This window comes from Numida meleagris, chromosome 2 (assembly GCF_002078875.1).
Source record: "Numida meleagris isolate 19003 breed g44 Domestic line chromosome 2, NumMel1.0, whole genome shotgun sequence".
NCBI lineage: Eukaryota > Metazoa > Chordata > Aves > Galliformes > Numididae > Numida > Numida meleagris.
Window position 1 is genome coordinate 25,977,735 of NC_034410.1, and position 21,470 is coordinate 25,999,204.

At 35.4% G+C, this 21,470-nt stretch overlaps 1 protein-coding gene across 2 annotated transcripts in view; it reads left to right on the forward strand.

Annotated features, from left to right (window-relative positions):
* Positions 1-21,470, forward strand: part of PHF14 (PHD finger protein 14) — a 168,892-nt gene that overhangs the window by 130,928 nt on the left and 16,494 nt on the right. Inside the window, exons 18-19 of one of the 2 annotated variants that reach the window (XM_021385973.1) lie at positions 3,058-3,171; positions 4,537-4,619. The exons of the other annotated variant lie outside the window; for it this stretch is intronic. Of the exons in view, the coding sequence (XP_021241648.1) occupies positions 3,058-3,171; positions 4,537-4,608 (186 nt within the window). The 3' untranslated portion in view covers positions 4,609-4,619. The remainder of the gene's footprint in view (positions 1-3,057; positions 3,172-4,536; positions 4,620-21,470) is intronic. 2 annotated transcript variants of the gene reach the window in all.

The following is a 21,470-nucleotide window of genomic DNA, read 5'->3' on the forward strand; positions in this document are numbered from 1 at the left end:
AGAACTTTGATTCAAATCAATGTTCTTGCAGTATCTTAAAGTGCATGGATATTTAGGTTGTATGAAAACAGACGCAGGTCCAAGCAGGTATGCCTTTCTTGCATAAACAGTAGAATGTCTGCATGTGTGGTGCTTCCTCTTGTGCAGTTTACACATCCACGAACAGTCACATCATTCATGGCTGTATTTGAAGCTACAAATAAATGAGAGTTGCTATTGACATGTTTTGCATCATACAAGGCATTGAAAAAAGAAAGAGGTGGCATTTTTCAAAGTCAGTCTATATATTGTGTTATAAATAATAATGGAGAGAAGGCAAGAAACTAATTTTTTAAATACATTTTTCCATTTTACACTTCTTGAGTAAAATAATTGTTTGGGGTCAGCGAAACAGATTATATTCCTTTCCTTTAGAAAAGTAAACACTGCTAATTCTTTTTCAGGTGGTTTTATTTGTCCAAGTGTAAGTAACAATACTAGAAGTGGTTATTACAAGTATTGCTTATTTAGCTGTGTACTCATAACACACTGAGAAGAAGCTTTATGAAAGTTCTCACTTGCACCTTGCAGCATCTTTGTCATTGTACTTTACATGAATGAATCATGCTTCACTTACTGAATATGTTTATTTCCAAAACCTGTATTTCCCATGTTGCTTAACTACTTCAAAACAACATAGATTGCCTTTCATACAAATGTTTAGGCTCTCAATATTTTTTCCTAAAAATTGGCAACAGAAAAGAGATGGTAAAACTGATGTAACTGGACAAGCAGAAGCATGTTATCTGATGGCTTTTTGATTAACGAATTTGATTTCCATCCATCACCTTATAAATGGACTATTACATTGGCCAGCTTGTCCTTTAGACAACTAAGGAGAAGCATGGCTGAGCTGATTGGGGAAAAAGATATTGAAACTTGATGAGGGAAGAGTGCCTGTGGCATGTTGGTCCTGTTAAGGAAGAAGGGAATACACATTTACCAAATTACCACTGCACTGACCATTTTTGACACCCGTTTTTTATTACTTTCAAAAAATATAAGTAAGAAAGAGGTGTTGCTACCAATATCCAGCCATAGGCATAATACCACAGCTTTTCTTAGGCACAAGAGACAGTCAGAATTCAAGGAGAGAAATCACTGAACCGAAGAATTTGAACAAGTGCATCATTTTCTCCAAGCAAATGTGGTTGTTACTTTTGTATTTGTAAGCAGCACAGGAGAGCTCTTGGAAGCATACCAATAGATACCATACCATAGATTACATCACAGTGATTTAACTTTCTAGTCCTAAAGGAGAAAACAAAATAGCATGGTTCAGTACTCTGAATCAGTTCATGGATAATTGGGCCAACAGCAAGAAGAGATAGTCTTGTCATCATAGTAATCCAGGAACCAAAATGAGGAGTCCATTGAGAGTGGGGACGTTTGCCTGTGCAAGTCCAGGTCTATTAAGGGAAAAGCAGGAGCTGCTAGGGTGAACACAGTGCAGAAGTTTTATGCGGCAAAGATAGCGCAGGGTTTTCATGTGATGGATAGGGAAGAATCAAACATTTTTATTGTCAGAGTGCTTGAGATGTTTCTCCTTGTAATTCACCATATATAGCCATAATGTTGTGAGGAATTGAGAAAACTGAGAAAAATAGTGTTTCACTATTCATGTCATAGAATTGGTATGGTACCTCTACCAAAATGTCTCATTTTGCATTTGCTAGTGCCTGTAAAATTGTTCAGTGAGACTTTGTTATTAACATTTTAATGGACGGAATTCTTTATTCACCACTGAAAGGTGATTTTGCCATGTCCTCATGGCATTCAGCTTTCAACTTAACATGGTAAACCACAGGATGGGCCAAAATATTCTGAGTCACAAAGAGGCAGTGCAACAAAAAAAGTCATAAAGAGCTTTACTTGAAACATTTAAGCTTAGAATCTTAACAGGGACTAACCTGAAAAGTTATATCAAATAGAGATATTACATAACTCCCTCTCCAGGCCCAAGGAGATTTTCCCCACTTTCCCATCTCCAGCAATCTCATCCATGTATTTTACATCTGCCCTCTGATTCTCGGTGTGGTTTTCAGTAATGAGTGTTGGACTACAGCATTCATTTTTCCTCTTCCAACAGTCCAAACATATTCATTGGGCTAAACTGCAAATGCTGAATATTATTATTGTGAAGTTTGAATTTACATTTTAGAAGTTGTTATGTCAAAAAAACTTAATAATGAGCTTTGCAGCTTGCAGTTTCTGAAAGTGCAATCTTGATTTCCTTGCAATTAATGACTACAAGGAGAAAGCGGTACATCAAAAGCATGTATTCTGCTTGCTAAGCGATGACATCTAAAATATCTTATTCCATAATGAGCATTACAAGCACAGTAGAGATAGTACCGATTAATGGATTTTTTCCTCCATAGCAAAATATCTCAATCTACGCAGATATCAAAACCACTGTGTGAAGCAGTGGAGGTATTAAAGTGGTTTTTGTTTTGACTGATCTATTTTAGTAGCATTGCATCGCAAATTCACTGTAAAAGTAATTTAGAAAATAGAATATAAACTATCTACTTGTTTTTATTTTACTTATTTGATGGTAGTGTTAACACTGACAGACAACTACTACCTTTTCTAGCTTTAATATTTGTATGCACTATTATCAGTTTACAGTAATTGATAAAATATATTTGTATTGGGTTGTTCTAACATAGTCCCAGCTGTTTTGCAGAAACCTCCATCATAAATAAGGGGATGAAACGCAGGGGTAGGTATGGGCAAAACAAGCATGCTTATTCAGAACTTGACAATTCTGAAACACTATAAAGCTATTTGCTAAGTCTTAAAATGCTCTTGTGAACAAAGTATTAGCATTTTAAGAAAGTAAATGGCAGATGTTTTTGTCTCTGGTGTAAAGGAGTTGGCCCAGAGTAAAACAAGGTTTTAGACTTCAAGTATTCTTTGTTTTTCTGTGCTTAGAGCACGCTTCCTCTGAGAATCCCTTTTGGGGTACCACACCAACACGCTGCTGAGGGGTCTATTTGTCTCTGTTGCCCTCAGGACTCCGAGCCGTCAAATGAGGTGGTCTCAGAGGCCCCAGGTAATGTGGTACCCTCTACCTCAAGAAGTAGCTCTGAAGAGCTGGTATCGGTGGCACAGAAACATCCAGAAGAGGTAGGACCTTCTGTGTCTATTCTGTTCCAAGGTTAACTGTTGGGGAATACTCGTTTGCTTGTTTTCCATGCCTAGTGTTGTTTTACTTGTAGCAGAGACTTTTTAAAGCTAAAGCTCAATTTTATGCTCCTATGCCATTGTCACACAAGACCAGGGTAAATTTCCAGACCTTTGTTATGTAAGCTAAGTATTCTCCAGCTAGTGCATTTTTAATACTGTTTCTCATTATCAGTGATTGGGAAAGTATTTTTTTTTTATTCCTATCTTTCACACACCAATGACAGTATCAGGAAATCTGTTAGATTTGAGCAACTGAAGCTTTATAAGATTAAAGAAACAGAAGCAAAATGTGTGTATAGTTACATAAGTAGATATAAAGCCTTTGTCATCCTTCATTAAATTTAAACATGGCTAACTGCTGGGTTGTGCAAAGGAAACGCCCTTGGTAATATTATTGTGCCTTTCATTGTGACCTTTTTTTGCGAAAAGAAAAAGATGCTAGATGCTAATGATGTAGTGTGAGCATAAGGCCATACTCCCTGTTGTTATAAGAAAAGGTGCCGACTTGTAAGGTAGTTCCATAACATAGCCTGTGACTGACTTTTTCAGACCCTGCAATGCATCCGTGTCTCAGTACACGATAGCCGGAGAGAGGGTTGTCTGCTGAATTCAGACATAAAACTTCATTTTATGATGATCATCCTTTCAGAGAAAGGTTATTATATTTAATGAGATAAGTCTTTTGGTTGGAGTAACCTTAATACTCCTAATCTTGGCTTCTTCAAGCAGTTCAGTTATTGTTGTTAAGGATATGCCATGTACAAGGTAATGTTAAGACTTTTTTTTTTCTCAGATTTTCTTTCTCTACTGTTTTCCCTGTAAAGGAGAATATAAAATATTAGCAATAAGAAACACAACCATTACAGTGCCATTTGTTATTTCTCCTGTGCAGCCTATAGATAATTATCAAATACCTTCACAGATCTCTCCTTTCCTCTGATGATCTTCTCACTTTGTCTGAAGAAGAGGCGAGTCCTCAGTGCAGGGCTGGGAGAATTCTTAAGAGTGTCTTCTGGGTTCAGACTGCATAAGTACTTCACTTATCCTGGAGTATCACTGTGTATTCAGGTTATCACATCTAAACAGTCCCAAAGATAGAGTAATATAAATTTTTAGTAATATTTATGACTATTTTCTTGAGTAGCAAAGGGATCTTAGACTCAGTTTATGGTGAAGCTTAACATGGGTCATGAAATATTATACGTGTTTAATAACAGAGTGAGACTTTCTAAAAAAATAATAAATGAAGTTTATGTCAAAACAGAGAGAGGTGGATCAGAAAGAGTTTTGTGGTTGGATTTGCAGGAAACCTTGAGAGGGGAGAACCAGTACGCTGAATTCCCAAATTCAGAACTCACTGTGAAACAACCCATCTAAGTTACATGTGGGTAAGTCAGCGCAGTAAGCAAATGTTTGTGAATTACACATTAAAAAAGTGTCTCTAACAGCAACAATATAGAAGTGTTTGCAGAGGTGTTTACTTCAATAAATCTCTTTCTAAATTCTCCTTTTATTTGAGGTCTCCTAATACATCACTCCCATGTATATATTTTTTTCAGTATTTGCTTAATTAATTACTATTCAGAATTAGCTACAGCTGTTAACTGATGCACTATTTCTGTAATAATGTGTTCCCATCTGAATTTGACATGAAAGACAGCACTGGCGAAAAAGTGGTGGTTGTTAATGAAATGATCAAGAGTAGCCACATATAGGGAAATAGGAAAGAACTGTAAAGGGGAAAAAGCTGTCAGACTAAGAATTTCAGGAGGATGGAATAGATAGGACAAAGATATAGATGGAAGGTAGTGTTAAAGAAGTGTCTCTGCAAATGTGAGAGCAATATAGTAGAAGAAAGTCAGGAAAATCCCACAAATTGCTACGGTAGTTTACATAATCCATAGGTTTTTTTCCCCACTTATAATTTATTTTCCTCTTAGATAGTCCCATCTGATTTAAACACTCAGTAACTTCGTGTGATGTCATTTGATCACTTAGATGAGGCTCTTTGCCTGTCCAGATGTTCTGCTAGTCAAGATGATGGCTGAGTGCTGGGTTCTCTTTCTCTGTGGCTGCCTTTCTCAGTGGGAGGGCAGCGGGGGATTTGCACCTGGGACTACCTCCTTCTCGCCATCCTCCTTTCTTCTCTGAAATTAGACGTAACTGTGTGAGACATGGATAGTGGCCAACGATGTGGCATATGGCAAAAATTGCTGCATAAGTAATCAGCATGTTGAGAGTTCAACTTTCATACCTGTGAAATTTTTGTGCCTGTGAAGGATTCAGGAAAGTGTGTGTACTTCAGATTCCGAAACACTTGGGACTATAAAATAACCAAACTGTGTTTGAAGTAAGAAATACACCTTAGCCCATGTTTTCAAAAACTGTGTAATCCCTTGTAAAAAAAAATTATTTAATTTGTACAGATTTGAACACTTGAATGAATTGGTGTCCATACGGAAAGAAGTTACCTGTATGATTGATGAGTTAGTGCTAGTATGAGTATGTTTATTGTCATTTTTAATAAGTAGCATGCAACAGTGAAAATAAATGAAAAGCTCAATGCATGTGAAAAGGAACAAACATGCCATCTGAATTTCAGTGTCACCAATCTTTGCAGTTTACCAGGAAACTGTGTAATAACTGCTTTTAGTTAAATGTGATACTAATTTACATAGTTTTTAAAATTACATTAAAATCTTAAATTATGTAAATATTTCGTCCCTACAACTATTTCAAAATTCAGCACCTCCCTATTGTTAGTATGCCCTGAGTCAATGTATTGAATTGTATCTCTGATACCACGCATTCTTTACCATTAGCTAATGAAAGAAAAATCTCTGGACATGTTGATTACTCAAGATTCAGAGCTTTTAAAATGCTTTGAAAGTACAAATGCACTTGCTTGAATAATACTGTAATTATAAAGGCTGAGAAATTACATTTCCTGACCCTTACTCCATGAGGGTCCAACCTTTTGGCTTTCCTGGGTCTCAGTGAGTGAAGAGGAATTGTCTTGGGCTGCATAGGCAGCTCTGAAAGTAATGCCTGCTATTTATTTCCTTGGGCGCTACAGCAGATACAGTGAGTACAGTAACTCTGATTGACAGAGCAGATTCTCAGAAAACGGTATTTTTCAACATAGTCACCCCCGTTAGCTATGCATTTTCACCAGTGATGAAGAAGAGGCAGCACACCATGCTTTTCAAAACTTGCTCCAGTGGAAGTGACCCACTGGTGCTGTCATCACTGCTGAAATGCACCACCATGCTCACATCCACTGTTTGGCCTTCATAAACGTTCAGCAAGCCTCAATGGATGTCAGTGGGTGTAATTTTTTTTTTTTCATGGAGGAATTCAATGACACACCTTTGCTTCATACACAATTCTGTGTCAGGTGCTGTTCTGTCAGACTGCCCCTCTGCCGCCATAGCAACAAAATGTAATGGAATATTGGTGGGAAGGTTCGACCTCTACTGCTGTAGCACCAACATCCACCTCTGAAGTTGTGGGCCAAGATAATAAAATAACAGGCATTACTTTCAGAGCAGCCCTTATAAAATGTATACCATAGGGAGAGCAACAAAAACATAAAACTAGTGGGATATTTGACACTGTGTTTGTGAAAGTAATGCATCAGGCTGGTTTGATGGCAGTGGTTGCATTTCTTAGTGAGTTCTTAACGTACTTATCAGAGACTTTTTATGAAATTTTACTCTTCCTGCATTTCATTCTTGACAATGGTTGCTCACAGATGTGCGTACTGCCAAAATTGATGACATGAATAAGATGTGACTGTGGAGCAACAGATATTTTTGTCTGATAAGAGAGAGCTTATAAAAGTCTGATAAACAGAGATGAGCAAATTTTTGAGTTTGATATCTGATTGCACCTCTATACATTCAATTTGAAAATTTGAAGGTAATGTGTTTATGTCAACTGAAAATGGAGACACAAACATAAATTGATGATTTTTTTTGGCAGTCTTGAAACCTATTCTCAAATTCCCGTATCATGCTGTTCATAGGATTGTGTTTAGCCAGCGTGTCAAAATACATATGATTACTTGCTGTAGCTTGAGTTAGCATTACACTGCGCCCTCCCTGTGGCTTCATTGCAGCCCAGACAGTCCCAGTAGCACACTGTTGTTTGGTTGTTGTGAGTGATGGGTGCACACCTGTACCCTCTATAGGGAAGATCTGCCACCAGGGAACGGGCCACACTATGAGCCGTGCAGGGCCCCATGCGGCCTGCAGGCTGCAGGTTGGACATGCCTTCTTAGTCTGTTTTCTGGAGTCACTTGCACTGTTCATCTGGCAGTTGGCAGTCACAGTATGTTTAGTAAATATATTAATTTATAGATGCGTATGCAATCACATTGAAGAAAGTGAAGTGAAAGTTTATTGTTAAAGTAGTTGAGCAAGATTGGTGGGTTGTATTTTGATACCATTTCCCATAAGCGGCACTTGAGTCTACTGGGAGTGACAACGTCAGGTACTGGTCATCTAAGGAAGAAGGGACAAGTTTTGTCAGTTCCCTTAAACCTGAGTCTCAGGAGAGGCATATTCTCTTATTTAATTAGAAGTCAAACAGAAATACATGAGTTATGTGTATTAATTTCTTTGCTGATCCGGTGGCAAATCAGTTAATCATGTTTTAATAGTGTAAGCCTCGAGGCTAACCGAGATGGTCTTTCTGGATGGCTGCATTGCTGGAGCAGTACAGATACAGATGAAATGCTGTGCCACTCTCTCTGTTCAGGACATTTAGCTCTGCTCGGAAAAACAAATAATAACCAACCAATCCCCTTTTCTGCATGGCCCCCTCTTCCCCCAGGAAGTGTGTATATATGGAGCATTTTAGGTAAAATATTGATGACACCACTGTAGCATATGAACATGAATAGCCCGCGTATCTGTGTTGCTTTCTAAAACTACAGAAGTTGTGCAAAAAAAGCTGTGGGATTCTGAACTGAAGAAAGATTATTCTGCTTCTGAACTATTAGGCATTTAGTGCTTGCCTTATATATCTGGAGAGAGCACAGATTTTTCTTTCTTTAGTAATGGGCAGCTGCAGCACGGTTTTGTTTTATAGGAAAAGCTTAGTCCCATACTTAAGGCATCTTAGTCATAAACATGATTCAAGCAATCTTAAGTCATTACATTATTCTCAGAAAGTCCGGGAGAGATATCTGCATTGTTTCAAATATGGGCAAAGGGAGCATTTGTTAATTTTTATGAACACAATTTGCATCTGATTAAATATTTATTTATTTATTTGTGGATTATCTTCCTTCTTTGATCTCCAGGTAAGACATTTTTCTAGCAAGTCCCATTGACACTACTAAATAGATTTAAAAAAAAAAAAAACAAAAAAAAACTACAGCAATTCATAAACTGCATTAGGAGAGCATCTAGTCCATTCTTTTGTGGCTTTATTACACTGAGGTGTTTGCTTTATAATTTAAGTATGATGTGACGTGTTTTGAAAGAATGAAATAAAAGATAATTCCATGGCACAGCTTGTAATAATGCTCATGTGACATTTTCTCCATTTACTGTTATTAGAAAGCTGTTAAATAACTGAATTTCCAACTTAAATTTTTCCTTTGAGAAAATAACTCAGTCATTGTCTACAATAAACAATGTCAAGAAGCAGGATGAGGATTTGCAGTCTTATTAGAGAAAACTTATATTTGTATATCTATATGTATAAATACAAATCTGTTATTCTTGTGTTTGTGAAAAAGAAGCTGTTCATTCCTTACTAAACTTCATAGGCTTTACAATACTTTCCCTCTGTTCTGTATAGCTGCAAGTTTGAACTCATTTGACAGAAGAATTGTAGCAAACTGTTGTTGCTATAAATATGTTGTTCTTCTCGACACACTGTTAAATGGGAAAAAATGGTTACCCAAATTGAATGAGCTCGAATACAGATTAACTCTTGAACACTTATTTTTTTCTTTAACTTAGTGCTCAGAAAAGTAATCACAAATTTCTATGCTGTATGGACCTAGAAAACTCTTGATTTCTGAATAAAAAAATCTAATGCTAATTTACTGTTTACTTGCAACAGAAAACAGACCTGGAATCTCTATATGTTTAGAATATTTTGTGTGCTTAAGTCAGATTCATTCTAAAGAAGACCGAAATGTGGTTATTCGGCTGAAATTTGGTTATTTGGCCTGTATTCCTCACGTCAGAATATGGATTCCAACCATCAAACTCATTTATTTAACAGAGGAGTTCAGACACCTATTCAGATCATTTGGCACTCAGGAGATTTGTTTGATTTTACCTTTTATGCTTCTACAAGTAATTATTATGATTACTGTAGTTCCCATTAATATTTCATAGCAAAAGTGCTAAGCCATATGCCTAAAAAGCCTTAGAGTCCAACTGTGTTAAAAGTGAATTAATAATGAGCAGAGAAGAGATCATAATACCTTTGGCTACTGAAGTGATTCCTTTGCAAAATAAACTGGGAATTAGAGTAAGCATGCAAATGCTCTGAAGTTAAGAATTCATATTTTCTGCCTAGTCTCTTCACATGACTGTTTTATGTAATCTTCTTAATAACGAAACATAAAGGTTGTGAGATGGATGACAAATGTTGTCATGTGGTTCTGCTTTTGAAGTTAAAATTTATTTATGTATATTTAAGCTGTAAATGGCCCTATGGAATGAGGCTTTCTCGTGGAAGAACATCATTAATGTAAAAAATTAATTAGATCTGTTTAAAACTTCCACAAATCCAAGACATTTTTCTTTATTTAACCTTTTCACAGTCTCTGCCCTTCTTTAAAGTACATTTAGTCCTATATCATCTGTTACTCAGGAAGGTATTTAATACATGAGTTGGCATCATTTGCATTATACAAGAAGATTAACTTTACAAGCTCTGCTATTAATCTGAGTAGCTCTACATATTGACCTATGAAAGAACATAATTAAGTTAGCTTAATTAAGTTAATTAATTGTTACACTCTGATGAACTTACTATTGAGAGAAAATTAAAGGCAAATAGAAAATGGCATTCATTGGTTTGAAATCATATTTTAAAGGATTTTACAAAGATACATTATATTTATATGACAAAACTATCTATTGTGTAATAACCAAAGCAGAGGCAATTAAAAATGCCAAAAGCTAAGAATCCCTGCAGTATTCTCTTTTATTGCTTGACATTCAGCTATATTTCTAAAAGAAATAAAAAATCTGTGCTAGAAATGTAGAAAATAAGCTTTCTTTCCTGTACTCAAATAATTGAATTCAGAAATTGGCACCACAGTCTGCACATGGACTGCAGAGAAAAGCACTCTATACAAGTTAGATAAATTAAATAATCTGCAATCATACTCTCCTTTGGGGAGGAAAAAGAAGGAAGGATTGAAAAAAATCACCAGGCAGCAAGCAGTACTCTGGCAAAAGTGCATACTTGCATGTCACCGTAAGAAAGTCAGATGTTCATAAAGTAAAGGGGAAACTTGGGTCTGTTCCACTCCTTTTGTATGTCTGCTGCAGGAAAACATTCAGGGTTACATCAAAAGTCTTCTCCGTGGGCAGCCCCTCCACATGACTTGAACATCTGTGATCCATTCACCATTCTTGGTATGTCATGATGTGTACACTGGAGATCATCAATTCAAAGTAGCCGTAATTAATAATAAAAAGTAACAGAGAAAAGATGAAACAAAAGATGTTGGACAATATACACTGCCAAACAAACAGTTCATTCATTTATGATATTCATTCATTCATTCTACTGTGGCTTTAGTTTGAAATTAATGTGTGAAAACTGTTTTTTCCCTCAGATATATAGATACTCTGGATGATGTCTTCAGTGATTTTAGGATTTCTGGCTTTCTTTCTGTTGTAAAAATGATTATTTTAAGTCAAGTGAAAACAGTATTTTCCCTGGGGTATTATTCTTTGGCATTTCCAGATCTTATGAATGGGTCATTGATCTGTGGATACATTCTTTAGAAAAATAGCAGCATTGAAAGCAGAAAGCCAATGGCATTTAGAATTACTTGTGTACAAATCTGTATTCATATTCTGAATACAAATGAGTTGGAAATAGATTCTTTTAAAGAGAAAGAAAGTTTTTTCTTGGATATTACTAGCTTCATTGTTATTTGAAAAACTAATCTAAAATAATCTTAAAAATTAATAAGAACAGAAGAAACAATTAAATTAGAGCTGATGTATATTTAATAAGACTTATCATTTTTCTTTAATACGTTGCCCACAAAAAATTGTTTTAATTTTTGTAAATTGAATTTTTAGTTAACATGTTATATTTTGTCTCTTTAGCATGCTAATCAATTGGTTGTATTCTAAGAAAAAAGGAAAGGAAAAGAACAGTAATTTTTTTCAGCTTAAACTACATAATGAAATCACGAGAAAATATTTTTAACTGGAGGAAGAGAGTGGGAAATGATGAGAAAAACTGTAATGAAATTTTAAATAGTTTTTTAACTAGCACGTTTTTAACTAAAACATTTTAACTGGAAAATAACTGCAAATTGAAGAAGTTGAAGGCTGTTTCCCTACAGCTGTATATTTTGATAGCTGTACTAATGTCAGCAGACTTGAGTGTACCCATATAGGCTATCTGGTTGGCTGTCACTGGGTGTTTTGAGGCATTTGTGCAGTGTTATGATGCCAGATTGTATAAGTTACTGTTGTCATTTGCTGGGTGGCTTGTGTGAGGTACCATTGAAATTCTTTCCTGGGAGGAATTAAATTTAACTCCTTTCTTCAATATACGCATTCTTTTTTTTTTTTTTATAACTTCTTTCTTTTCTGAATAATCTGTTCTCTTATCTGTAACATTTGAATGAAAAACTAAATGAATACGTTATACAGTCATATATTTGCAGTGTGAATATTAGACCTCACATTGTACTGTGTTAACAAAGCAGTGGTCATTTTTATAGATCATATATTATCTCAGAAATTTACTGTTTTATTTTAATATGACAGGTTAAAAATATTAGAATATTCTTTAAGTCTAGATTTCAGATGATGAACCTTGGGCACTTCTGGAAATTTCAATGTCATCTTTAAGGTAGTGAAGATAAGCAGAGGTCACTCCGAAGTCATTAATAACGTAGGTTGTATAGATTTTTCCCTACCCAGTTGTTTCAGGGTTATCTCTGAATTGCAGTGCAATCCCAGTAGTGTTGCAGTGCTGCTTCATCAAAGTATTGTTTCTTTAAGTTACTCTCACTTTTAAGCAGAATATTTAGCAGGCACTGAGGAGTTCATATTAGCTAAAGATTTTAGCACAGTAGGATCAGTGATGAGTTATTTATTAGACTCACTCTTTTTGTGATAAATCTATATTTTTGTGATAGTTACACATACTCTATCTTCCTTAAGTAACAGCAAATTAAAAGTAAATTTATGTTAATTTAACAAGAAATGGCTATTTTCTGAAGATTCTGAAGTAGATTAGCAAATGACATTATCTTTCATAACCCTGATTGACCTGCTAAATCCTTCTTAGTTGAATGGTTTTCCTACAGTTAATCTTTTATTTTTAAATGCGTACTCAGCTGTCGTAGTTTCCCTAAACCTCTGGATCACGTACGATACCCAGAAGGGGTACTCTATGCTCTAGTTACAAACCTTCTTTTATATAAAAACAGTTAGAATGTTACTGAAAGTACAGTTAAACTCAGAGAGACTTTGAATATGAGTAATATAATTGAGAAAGTAGTTTTTAAATATCCAACCCTGTTTTTTTTAAAATCTGTTAAGATTGTTTAAATTGGTTGTAGCCAGTAACAGAAATCAGCACACAAATTCTGCCTATAAGAATATTTTTGCGTCATCTTGTAGCATACTACTTTGGTAATATTCTGTATTCTCCATATACACAAAAGAAGTGGGGACATGCCTACTGTAAAACTTAGCTGGCTGAAATTACTTGTCTAAACCTCTGTAGTACTTGCCTGTCTCCACTGAGAAAGGTGCTGTCAGAAGATGTTTCAGAGCACTCAGATGAGGCTTAAACTAGAGAAATGTGTTTTGATGCTGGCCCAGATGGGGGGCTGGAGGTGCTCTGTGGCTCTGTGGCAGAAGAGCCAAATCTAGGGCCCTCGCCTGAACGTTCTCTCACTGAAAACAGAGTAAACTTAAGTAGTAGGTTCTGATTAATGATTCATCTTGATTTACAGCAGAAATTCCAAACTGAGCAGCCAGAGTAGAAAGCTGCTTTAAGTCTGTATGTATGAATAACAATATAAATATTCCGTTTTGTAGTTGTTGTTTTTAAATGTATTAAATATTAATAATTTCAAGTTTCTAACTCAGTAGCCAGTGTTTGTTTTGTAAGATTCATAGATTAGAAAGCCAGGAGTGATCATTACCAACCATTCCAATTTATTATGTAGGATATGCCATAGTAATTTTGAGCATGCTTTCAAAAAAAAAAAAAATTAGTAACCATATTCATATAAAACACTTCAAACAAAACAGAGTGAAACCAAGATCCAATGTTAAAGACTTCCAGTGATAAATCTTTTGTTTTGTAGTCTGAGTCCAGCCTCTGTCTATTGTAAACCTTTGTCAGATAATTCAAACACTGATTCGTTTGGGATTTTCTTTTTCTGGTATAACTTATGGACAATGACCTAGTTGTCTTCCACCTTAACATACATTTTCCAAACCTTCAGTTGTACTCAACTGCAATTTTCTCCAAATTTTTATTAGGCTTTCTGCATGTAGGCACTCACTGTAGGTAAACTAAGTTAATCCAATATTGATCACATAGGGTAGGTATTATGAAGATAAACATGCGTAATTCAGAAGGATAAAAATAGGCCTTTAGAAAATATCTTCTTTGATAAATGTAGAAAATTAAGCGCAAAGTCAAGAGTAAGGGTATATTTATTCAGATGTAGCTTTGATTCTGAGAGGCATAATACCCAAAACAAATGACAAAATATGAAGAAGTAGGAAACATAATGAAAAGAGAGGAGAAATTTTTTCTGCATTTTAGATACTTACTTTTACTATCATCTTCTGACAGTCTTTATTTTTATAGGTAACTGTGGAAAAAAGATCTCAGTAACTCAGCATTTAAAAATGGATTCACCCATAGAATATAATTTTTGTGTGTGTACATTCTGTGCAGAATTTTAGATATTGGTTTCTGCAAAATGTTGTTTGTTTTAGCAGAGTCTTCGTAGTTGAAAGAGTTGTACTTAAAATGGGAATAGAGGGAAAAATGATGCTCTGTTATTTCAAACTTATAGATAATCCAAAAGTCACCATTGTTCATATTTTAGCCAGATAACCAGCAGAGTAAAAAAAAAAAAGCCAGTTTTGAGCTCATGTCATTATTTGAGAAAGCTTTCAATATCTGCAAAGGCACTAAGTTATTCCAAAAAGAAAGCACACAAAATTGAAAAAAAAAAAAAAAAAAAAAAAAGCAGCCCAACCCCCCTGAAAGATTGAGTACAGGGAGTTTCTTTCTTTACCACAAATGTGAAACCCTGAAAAATCTCTCTGTATACTATGGAGAGAAATTCATTTTATCCCTCCATTCCTCCTTCAAGATGTTGTGTAGAAACACTAAGCACAGAAAAATCTAAATAAGCTTTTATTTGAACTATGAGTATTTTATCTGTGACTGGAAAGTAGAAGAATTTGCAGTGTTAAAGTAATGTTATTTTTCGTAAAATCTAAGTTTTCTAAATTCCTTCTGTAATACTAAGGAATTTGGATGAAATCTCTTTATCTCAGTAGGCTATTGTAGTCAGTCATAACATTTTATTTGGGAAATTAGTAGCGATAGACTTGATTTGTTCCTGCCTTCACCTTGCAGTGTTCCCTAGGTATCTGCCTGTGGCCATTGGAGGAGACAGGAAACAGCTGTTTATAGCCACTCCAGCTTCCTACTTCTTTATGCCAAAAGTTCACCTGCCAATGGCAAGATGGAGAGACGAAGCCAAAAACAGTGTCAAAAAGTAACACTTTTCAAATGCAATATTGCATATATGGTGTGATTTCTGTTCTTTTTTCCTTCCAAGTTAGCCTGTGTGAATTGCAGAATATAGTTCACTTTTCTAATACAAGGAAGCACACACACAAGTTCGCTTAGCATTTTTTTCCAAAATATTAGAATCTTCTGATTTTTATTTACTGAGTTAATGCTAGTTTATTTTCACTTAATCTGTATACGTTTTAATTTGTATTTAATAAATGTATACATTATACCTTTCACGTGGTGACCTTACCCCCAGAGCTTGTCATTTTGATTTAACTCCAGAATTTGTATTGTGAATTTGTTTTGATTTTGCATTCAAGGCTATATGGTTAAAAACATTCAATCATAAAGAAAAGCTTTCTTTTTTTGCATCAGAGAACTTCCATTTCTAGCATAAAATCAGACTTTTTGGCTAAAAATATAACAAAAAAACCCACAGTGTTTGCTGCTTTTTGGCTTGCCCATAGTTGTTTTTTTTTGTTGGTTTTTTTTCCCCTTTTTAAAAGGAAAGACTGATAATAAGACTGATAATATTTGATAATATTGTTTCAAATATTTGGAAGTTTTACTTTTTTTTTCCCCCACTATCCCTATACAACAGAAAAAATTGTAGAATCACTTGTACATATATTAGTAATAGGAACAAGATGAAAGAGAGTGAACAGATCACTTAATTGAACAAATGAATTCTTGTCCTTATTAACTGCTGAACTTAAGCTGGGGAAGTATTTCAGAAGCTGGAGAAATGATAAGCCGTTTCCATAAATATTTTTCCACTGTTAAAGCACGTTATTAATAGACTATCAAATCGGACCAAGGGTCTGCATCAAACAGCCTCATCATCCATGTGGTCATGAAGTGAATGTCATCAGAAATCACTGGGCTTGAGCACTTATCAGCTCAGTGTGATAAAAGAACTGTATTTTTGTTTACACAATAACCTGAAATCCTCATATTAAAAAGTGGCAAATTTTTTTGCCCTTTGCTGTTCTAAGTGTGACATGTGTAACAATTATTCATCATTCCACAATGGATCATTTTTATCAAAGTCCTTTGTCTCTTCTATATATATATAGAATAAATATTTATGTTTTCTCATTTTTCTGAACTAGGAGATGCTGATAGAATAGGTTTGAAGTGTCAACTATAATTCATTGCTTGCAAAGAAAGGCTTTATACTGATACTGTGTGAAAGGAAAAGAATATCTAAATCATTTCAGCAGCTAGCTTATAACCAAGATAATATCAGCATTTTCCTTCTTGAAAATATATCTGCCATAAATTAAAGGAGGTCTTCGGTATTTTATTAAAATGCTTGTGACAAGTTTAACCCCATCTTCAACAAGAATGGAGGTATGAATACAAAAATCTCTTTTGAAAAAGCAGTGAAGGTCAAATGAAAGTTAAGCTTGCAGTAAACTTCATACTAATTCTGCAGACACTTTACTAGCACACTAACAAATTTTGATGCTTATTTAGTATCAATCTGAAAGTACATGTTCTCTGTGGCGTTAGGTACATATATATCATAGGGAGCATATATAAAAATGTGATTTTATGGAATATACTCAAAATATAGGTTTGGAATGCTGCCTAGAAATTTGATAACTATTTTATTTACAAAATCAGATATTAGAAGACAATTTGAGGATGAATCCTTCTTTGCCATGACTAAGACACATGGAAGCAGTCCTTCGTGTCCAAGTAATTAGTATGTTAGGAAGATCAATAATGTAAAGATATGTATTTGTGCCTACTAGTGACAGGAATAAGCTAAATGATCTTGTAATATTTGGTGTGGTTAAATTCCATTTGCATCATAGGAATGATAAGAATGTCATTAATGTGAAATAAAAATTAATTACTGTGATAAAGCAGTAAGGCTTGTTTAATAGGGCATGATCAGGAGCTTCAAAGTTAGGTACAATTTCAATTTTAAAACCTGTAAATATTTTCAGTTTCTACAAGCTCTGAATTTACGATTAATAACAGTCTGAGTGGAATTTACTCTAAAGTGGTCACTTTGCAGTAACAAAGTGTTATGGGTGACTCAGTTTGCTTGCCACTTGTTCTTGCTTTAATGTTGCGCCATCCCATCCTGAAATCAATGTGCATGATATGTTGATGGACATTCCCTCTACTGTCCATGGAGTGCATCTTGTGTAAGTAAATCGTCTGACTTGGAGAGCTCAGACAGAAGTATGAGGAATCCAAGTCATGGCAGCTGAAATTGGCAACTTTTCTGGGTCAAACAGGTAAATTAATTCATTAGCACTCTTCACATTTTGTTCAGGTTTTTAGGCTTTTTTTTTTCAAGGTTATGTTGTTCATGTACACTGAATTTTTGACAGCTCCTTCAAGCATCCCCCTAGATAACACAGTACTTCAACCGAAACAGCTGCCAGCAGGTGGGTTGAGAACCTCCTTTAACTGGTATATTCTACTGCTTATAAGAGAAAAGCAATGGCATCAACAGTATTTGCATCTGTACATTCTATAGTTTCATTTATAAACAGCGTAACAACGGAGACATTGTTGAAGTCTGGACAGCGTACAACAAGTTGTATTTGTCCTTGTTTTGCAGATTCACTGCATCCTCTTATCTTATGAAGAATGTTAGTAAATTAATAGTAATTAAGTCAAGCTGTCAATTGAATTGATCCATTTTCCAGCTATTCTAGGTGAGATTGTAAACTTTTTTTTAGGGTAAAATCTTTTCTCTCAGTTTTCTTTTCTAGTCCAAAGGAAGACATCTGATATTGAAAATAAACCTGAACTAGGGGGGCAAAAAAAAACAGTTCAGAATCATAAAGCTGAAAAATTGATATTTTAGAGAGATACTATACGAGGGTATGTCTGCATGTCTGCATTGAACTATGAACTCATACCTGCTGGAAGTCAGGCTCTTGCATGTCATCAGTTTAGACTGTTACTTGCATTTGGCTATGAAGATGCATTCTAGTATCCTAGTATCCACAGTGCATCTTTTCAGAACATTAGCTTTCCAATGTGTATAGCTGCATACATCAGAGGCTTTTCTTGCTCTGGAAAAGCCTCAGTATTAATTGTTCTGAGAATATGGGTACACTAGATGAATGGATTTCATTACAAGTTGGTTATTTTCATTTGAAATTGAAGTACTAGGAAATGCTTGGTTGTCTTCATTCCTTCCTGAACTGTGGGGCATAACTGACGTTTGTAGAACAAGTATGATGCCTTCAGGGCGAACCGATCAGGCACACATGAATGCTGCTCCCTTTGTAATTTTCAAGTGTGCCATGACATTTCTGAAGCAAGAAAACTACAGGATCTTATAGTCTTGTAGATTCTGAATGAGTGGTGTTGACTTCTGAATTTCTGCATGAGCATTCACATCTTCAGAATGTTCTGTGAGGAGCTTGCTTTGCATCTTCCAGCACCAAAAAAACAACAAAAAAAAATCTGTTAAGAAAGCCCACCATTGATCGGAAATGCAATCATGTTGCTCTTTTTCATGTGTTTGAGAAAGCTGTAAGCGTGTGGCTTAGAAATTTCAGCAAGTCAGCCAATCTTGTGTTTGAAAGTGTTATTTGAAGCCCAATGGAACAATGGGCTTTCTGAAGTGGTAGTTTTTGTTAGACTGCATATGTCTTAGTGTGCCTTTGTAAGAGCATGAAAAACGTTGTTGGCTGCAGAATACCTACTCTTTGATTTTGAAGGGCTTGATAGATAACTGGTTTGTAAACATTAATGTAAAAAGCAGAATGATGTGCAAGCCAAGCTATTGAAGAGATACGGCATTTCAAATGTTTGGACAGGCATAACATTTTGTTGTCAGTTGACTCTTATTCTTTCCTGCCGTGGGTTATGAAATCATATTCCTTAAGGAAAGAAATTCGATTATGAATTTAACATTTTTGGATTACTGGGAATATGTATGTGTTGTGGTGAAAGCAGAGTGAGTTCATCTATGGAAATTAGTTACAAAATTGTCTTGGCTGCTACAAATGTGATCACAACCTGCTGTATTTCTCAGTAACACCTGAGACAAAGCTGCTGTTATCACTATTAGTATCTAAATCTTCTCTCAGACTGATGAAATATTAATGTGATGGGAGTTCTAAAATATTTAAAAGTTTGGTTTATGAAACTAATGTCCAAAAGGGATCGAGGACAACAGCAGATGTAACAGATTATCAGCAAATAGTCCAGTACAACGAGACTTGAGTTCTCTGCTCCAACCATCCCAATTGCGCTAAAATTTATGGCAGTTCCTTCAGCATGAAAAGATAGGAAGTTTAATTTTCAAGGTACAAAATACAAATAAAGATAAAAAGCTGGGTGGGCAGTGATTAGATGTTTGTAAGCAAGGATTAGTGATTTAGTCATGGACAAATTTTCTACCAAGGAGAGAATAAGAACTGACTTCTGGCAAATGCTGTTATAGGCTACAGAATAAACAAGTGGAGTGTTAAAAAGAAAACAAAACAAACAAAAAACAGAAAAGACTGAACACAAAGTTGGAGAATTATTTCTGTGTTGTATCACTTAATCTGAAATGTTTAATTTTAAGACTCGTGATCATTCCTGGTCAGATGGATAAAGTTTCTTGCTGAACAGAATAAACCTGGGGATAAATATCATTTCATGCATTCAGAAAACAGGACTTCTGGCTTAGAAGGCCTTAACAGTGGATGAATGTGCTAAAAATAATATCAATGAAATATTCAATGCATATGTCAACTGTAAAAGTGGATGCCAAAGGTGTTGTTTTTGTGGTTAGAATAAATTACAGTAGTCTCTCTTTTACAGAGGTCAGCTGGAGCAGTCTTTGGTTTTCCCCTTGACTTCAATGCTGTTTTGCTTTCCAAGCCTTTTAATGTCAAATTTAAGGCAAAAAAGAAAGATTCTTTTTTTTTTTTTTTTTTTTTTGTAAAAAAAGCAAACCAGCTGTCAGATATTTCCTTCTACAAACATCTCCTCAGTCAGCCACTTTGACTGTATCTATAAATGGTAAGCTGTTAGTTCTACCTTGTCCTTCTAAAAGAGATGTTCTTTTAAGAAAGGAAATGGAGCAGAAACAAAGAGAGAAGAGCTGTGTCTAAGGGAACAGACAGCAAGATTTTCAGTTATCCTAAGGATCTTCAGAAATTTTCCCAGTTCAAGAGATAAGAATTTTGTGAAGTAGACTGTGAAAGCTGGAAGGAAACAAGCCTGGAGATGGTCAAACATTCACCAAAGAGAGAAGGTCTGCACATGTTGCCAAGGCAGCAAAAGGAAAAAGCTTGTGGGAGAGAGATACTGTTCTGGGCACCTGCTTTTGTCTAAAGCTATCAGTTCAAAACAACCAGGCTGTGTTGCATTTAATGAAACCATCCAAACAAAATAAAAATCTTAGCCCTCGCCTCAATCACTCAGAGAAACAACAAGAAAAAGAGAAGCACAAGTATGGCCTGTATTTTTAAATATACTAACAATGCAAATCCTTTTCATTAAGTGAATCTACTACTTTATTGCTGAGAATCAGTGCAGAAAAAGTGCAGTTCAAGCTACCTTGGAAGAAATACAGCCAAGAAACGTATTTTCCGTTTTTTGGATCTTCTTCATCTGCACACTTTTGTGCTTCTCACAACTTAACTTCACAATATTCTACAAGGGCAGCTCTGAAGTAATGCCTGCTATGTTATTATGTTGGCCCACAATGTCAGAAGCAGCTGTTGGTGATATGACAGTAAAGGTTGAACCTACCCACCAATATTCCATTACATTTTATTGCCGTGGCAGCAGAGAGGAGCAGTCTGACAAAATGGTGTCTGATATGGAAGTGTGTATGAGGCAAAGGTGTGTCATTGGATTCCTCCATGCAGGAAAAAATGGCACCCACTGACATTCATCAATGCTTGCTAGATGTTTATGGAGACAAAACAGTGGCTGTGAGCACAGCGAGGTGGTGGGTGATGTGTTTCAGCAGCAGTGGCAGCACCAGTGGGCACCTCTGCTGGTGCAGATTTTTACAAGCACGGCATTAAGGTTCTTGTTCATCACTAGTGAAAATGCAGAGCTACTGATGGCACCTATGTTGAAAAATAATTTTTTGTAGCTGAGATTTTACTGTGTCAAATCGTGTTACTGTGCTCTTTGTATCTGTTGTAGTTTCCATGAAAATAAATAGCAGGCATTACTTTTGGAGTGACCTACGCTTATAAGCAAATTCCTTGTATCTTGTGAGAAGTTATGGAACTTATTAAGAAACAGTT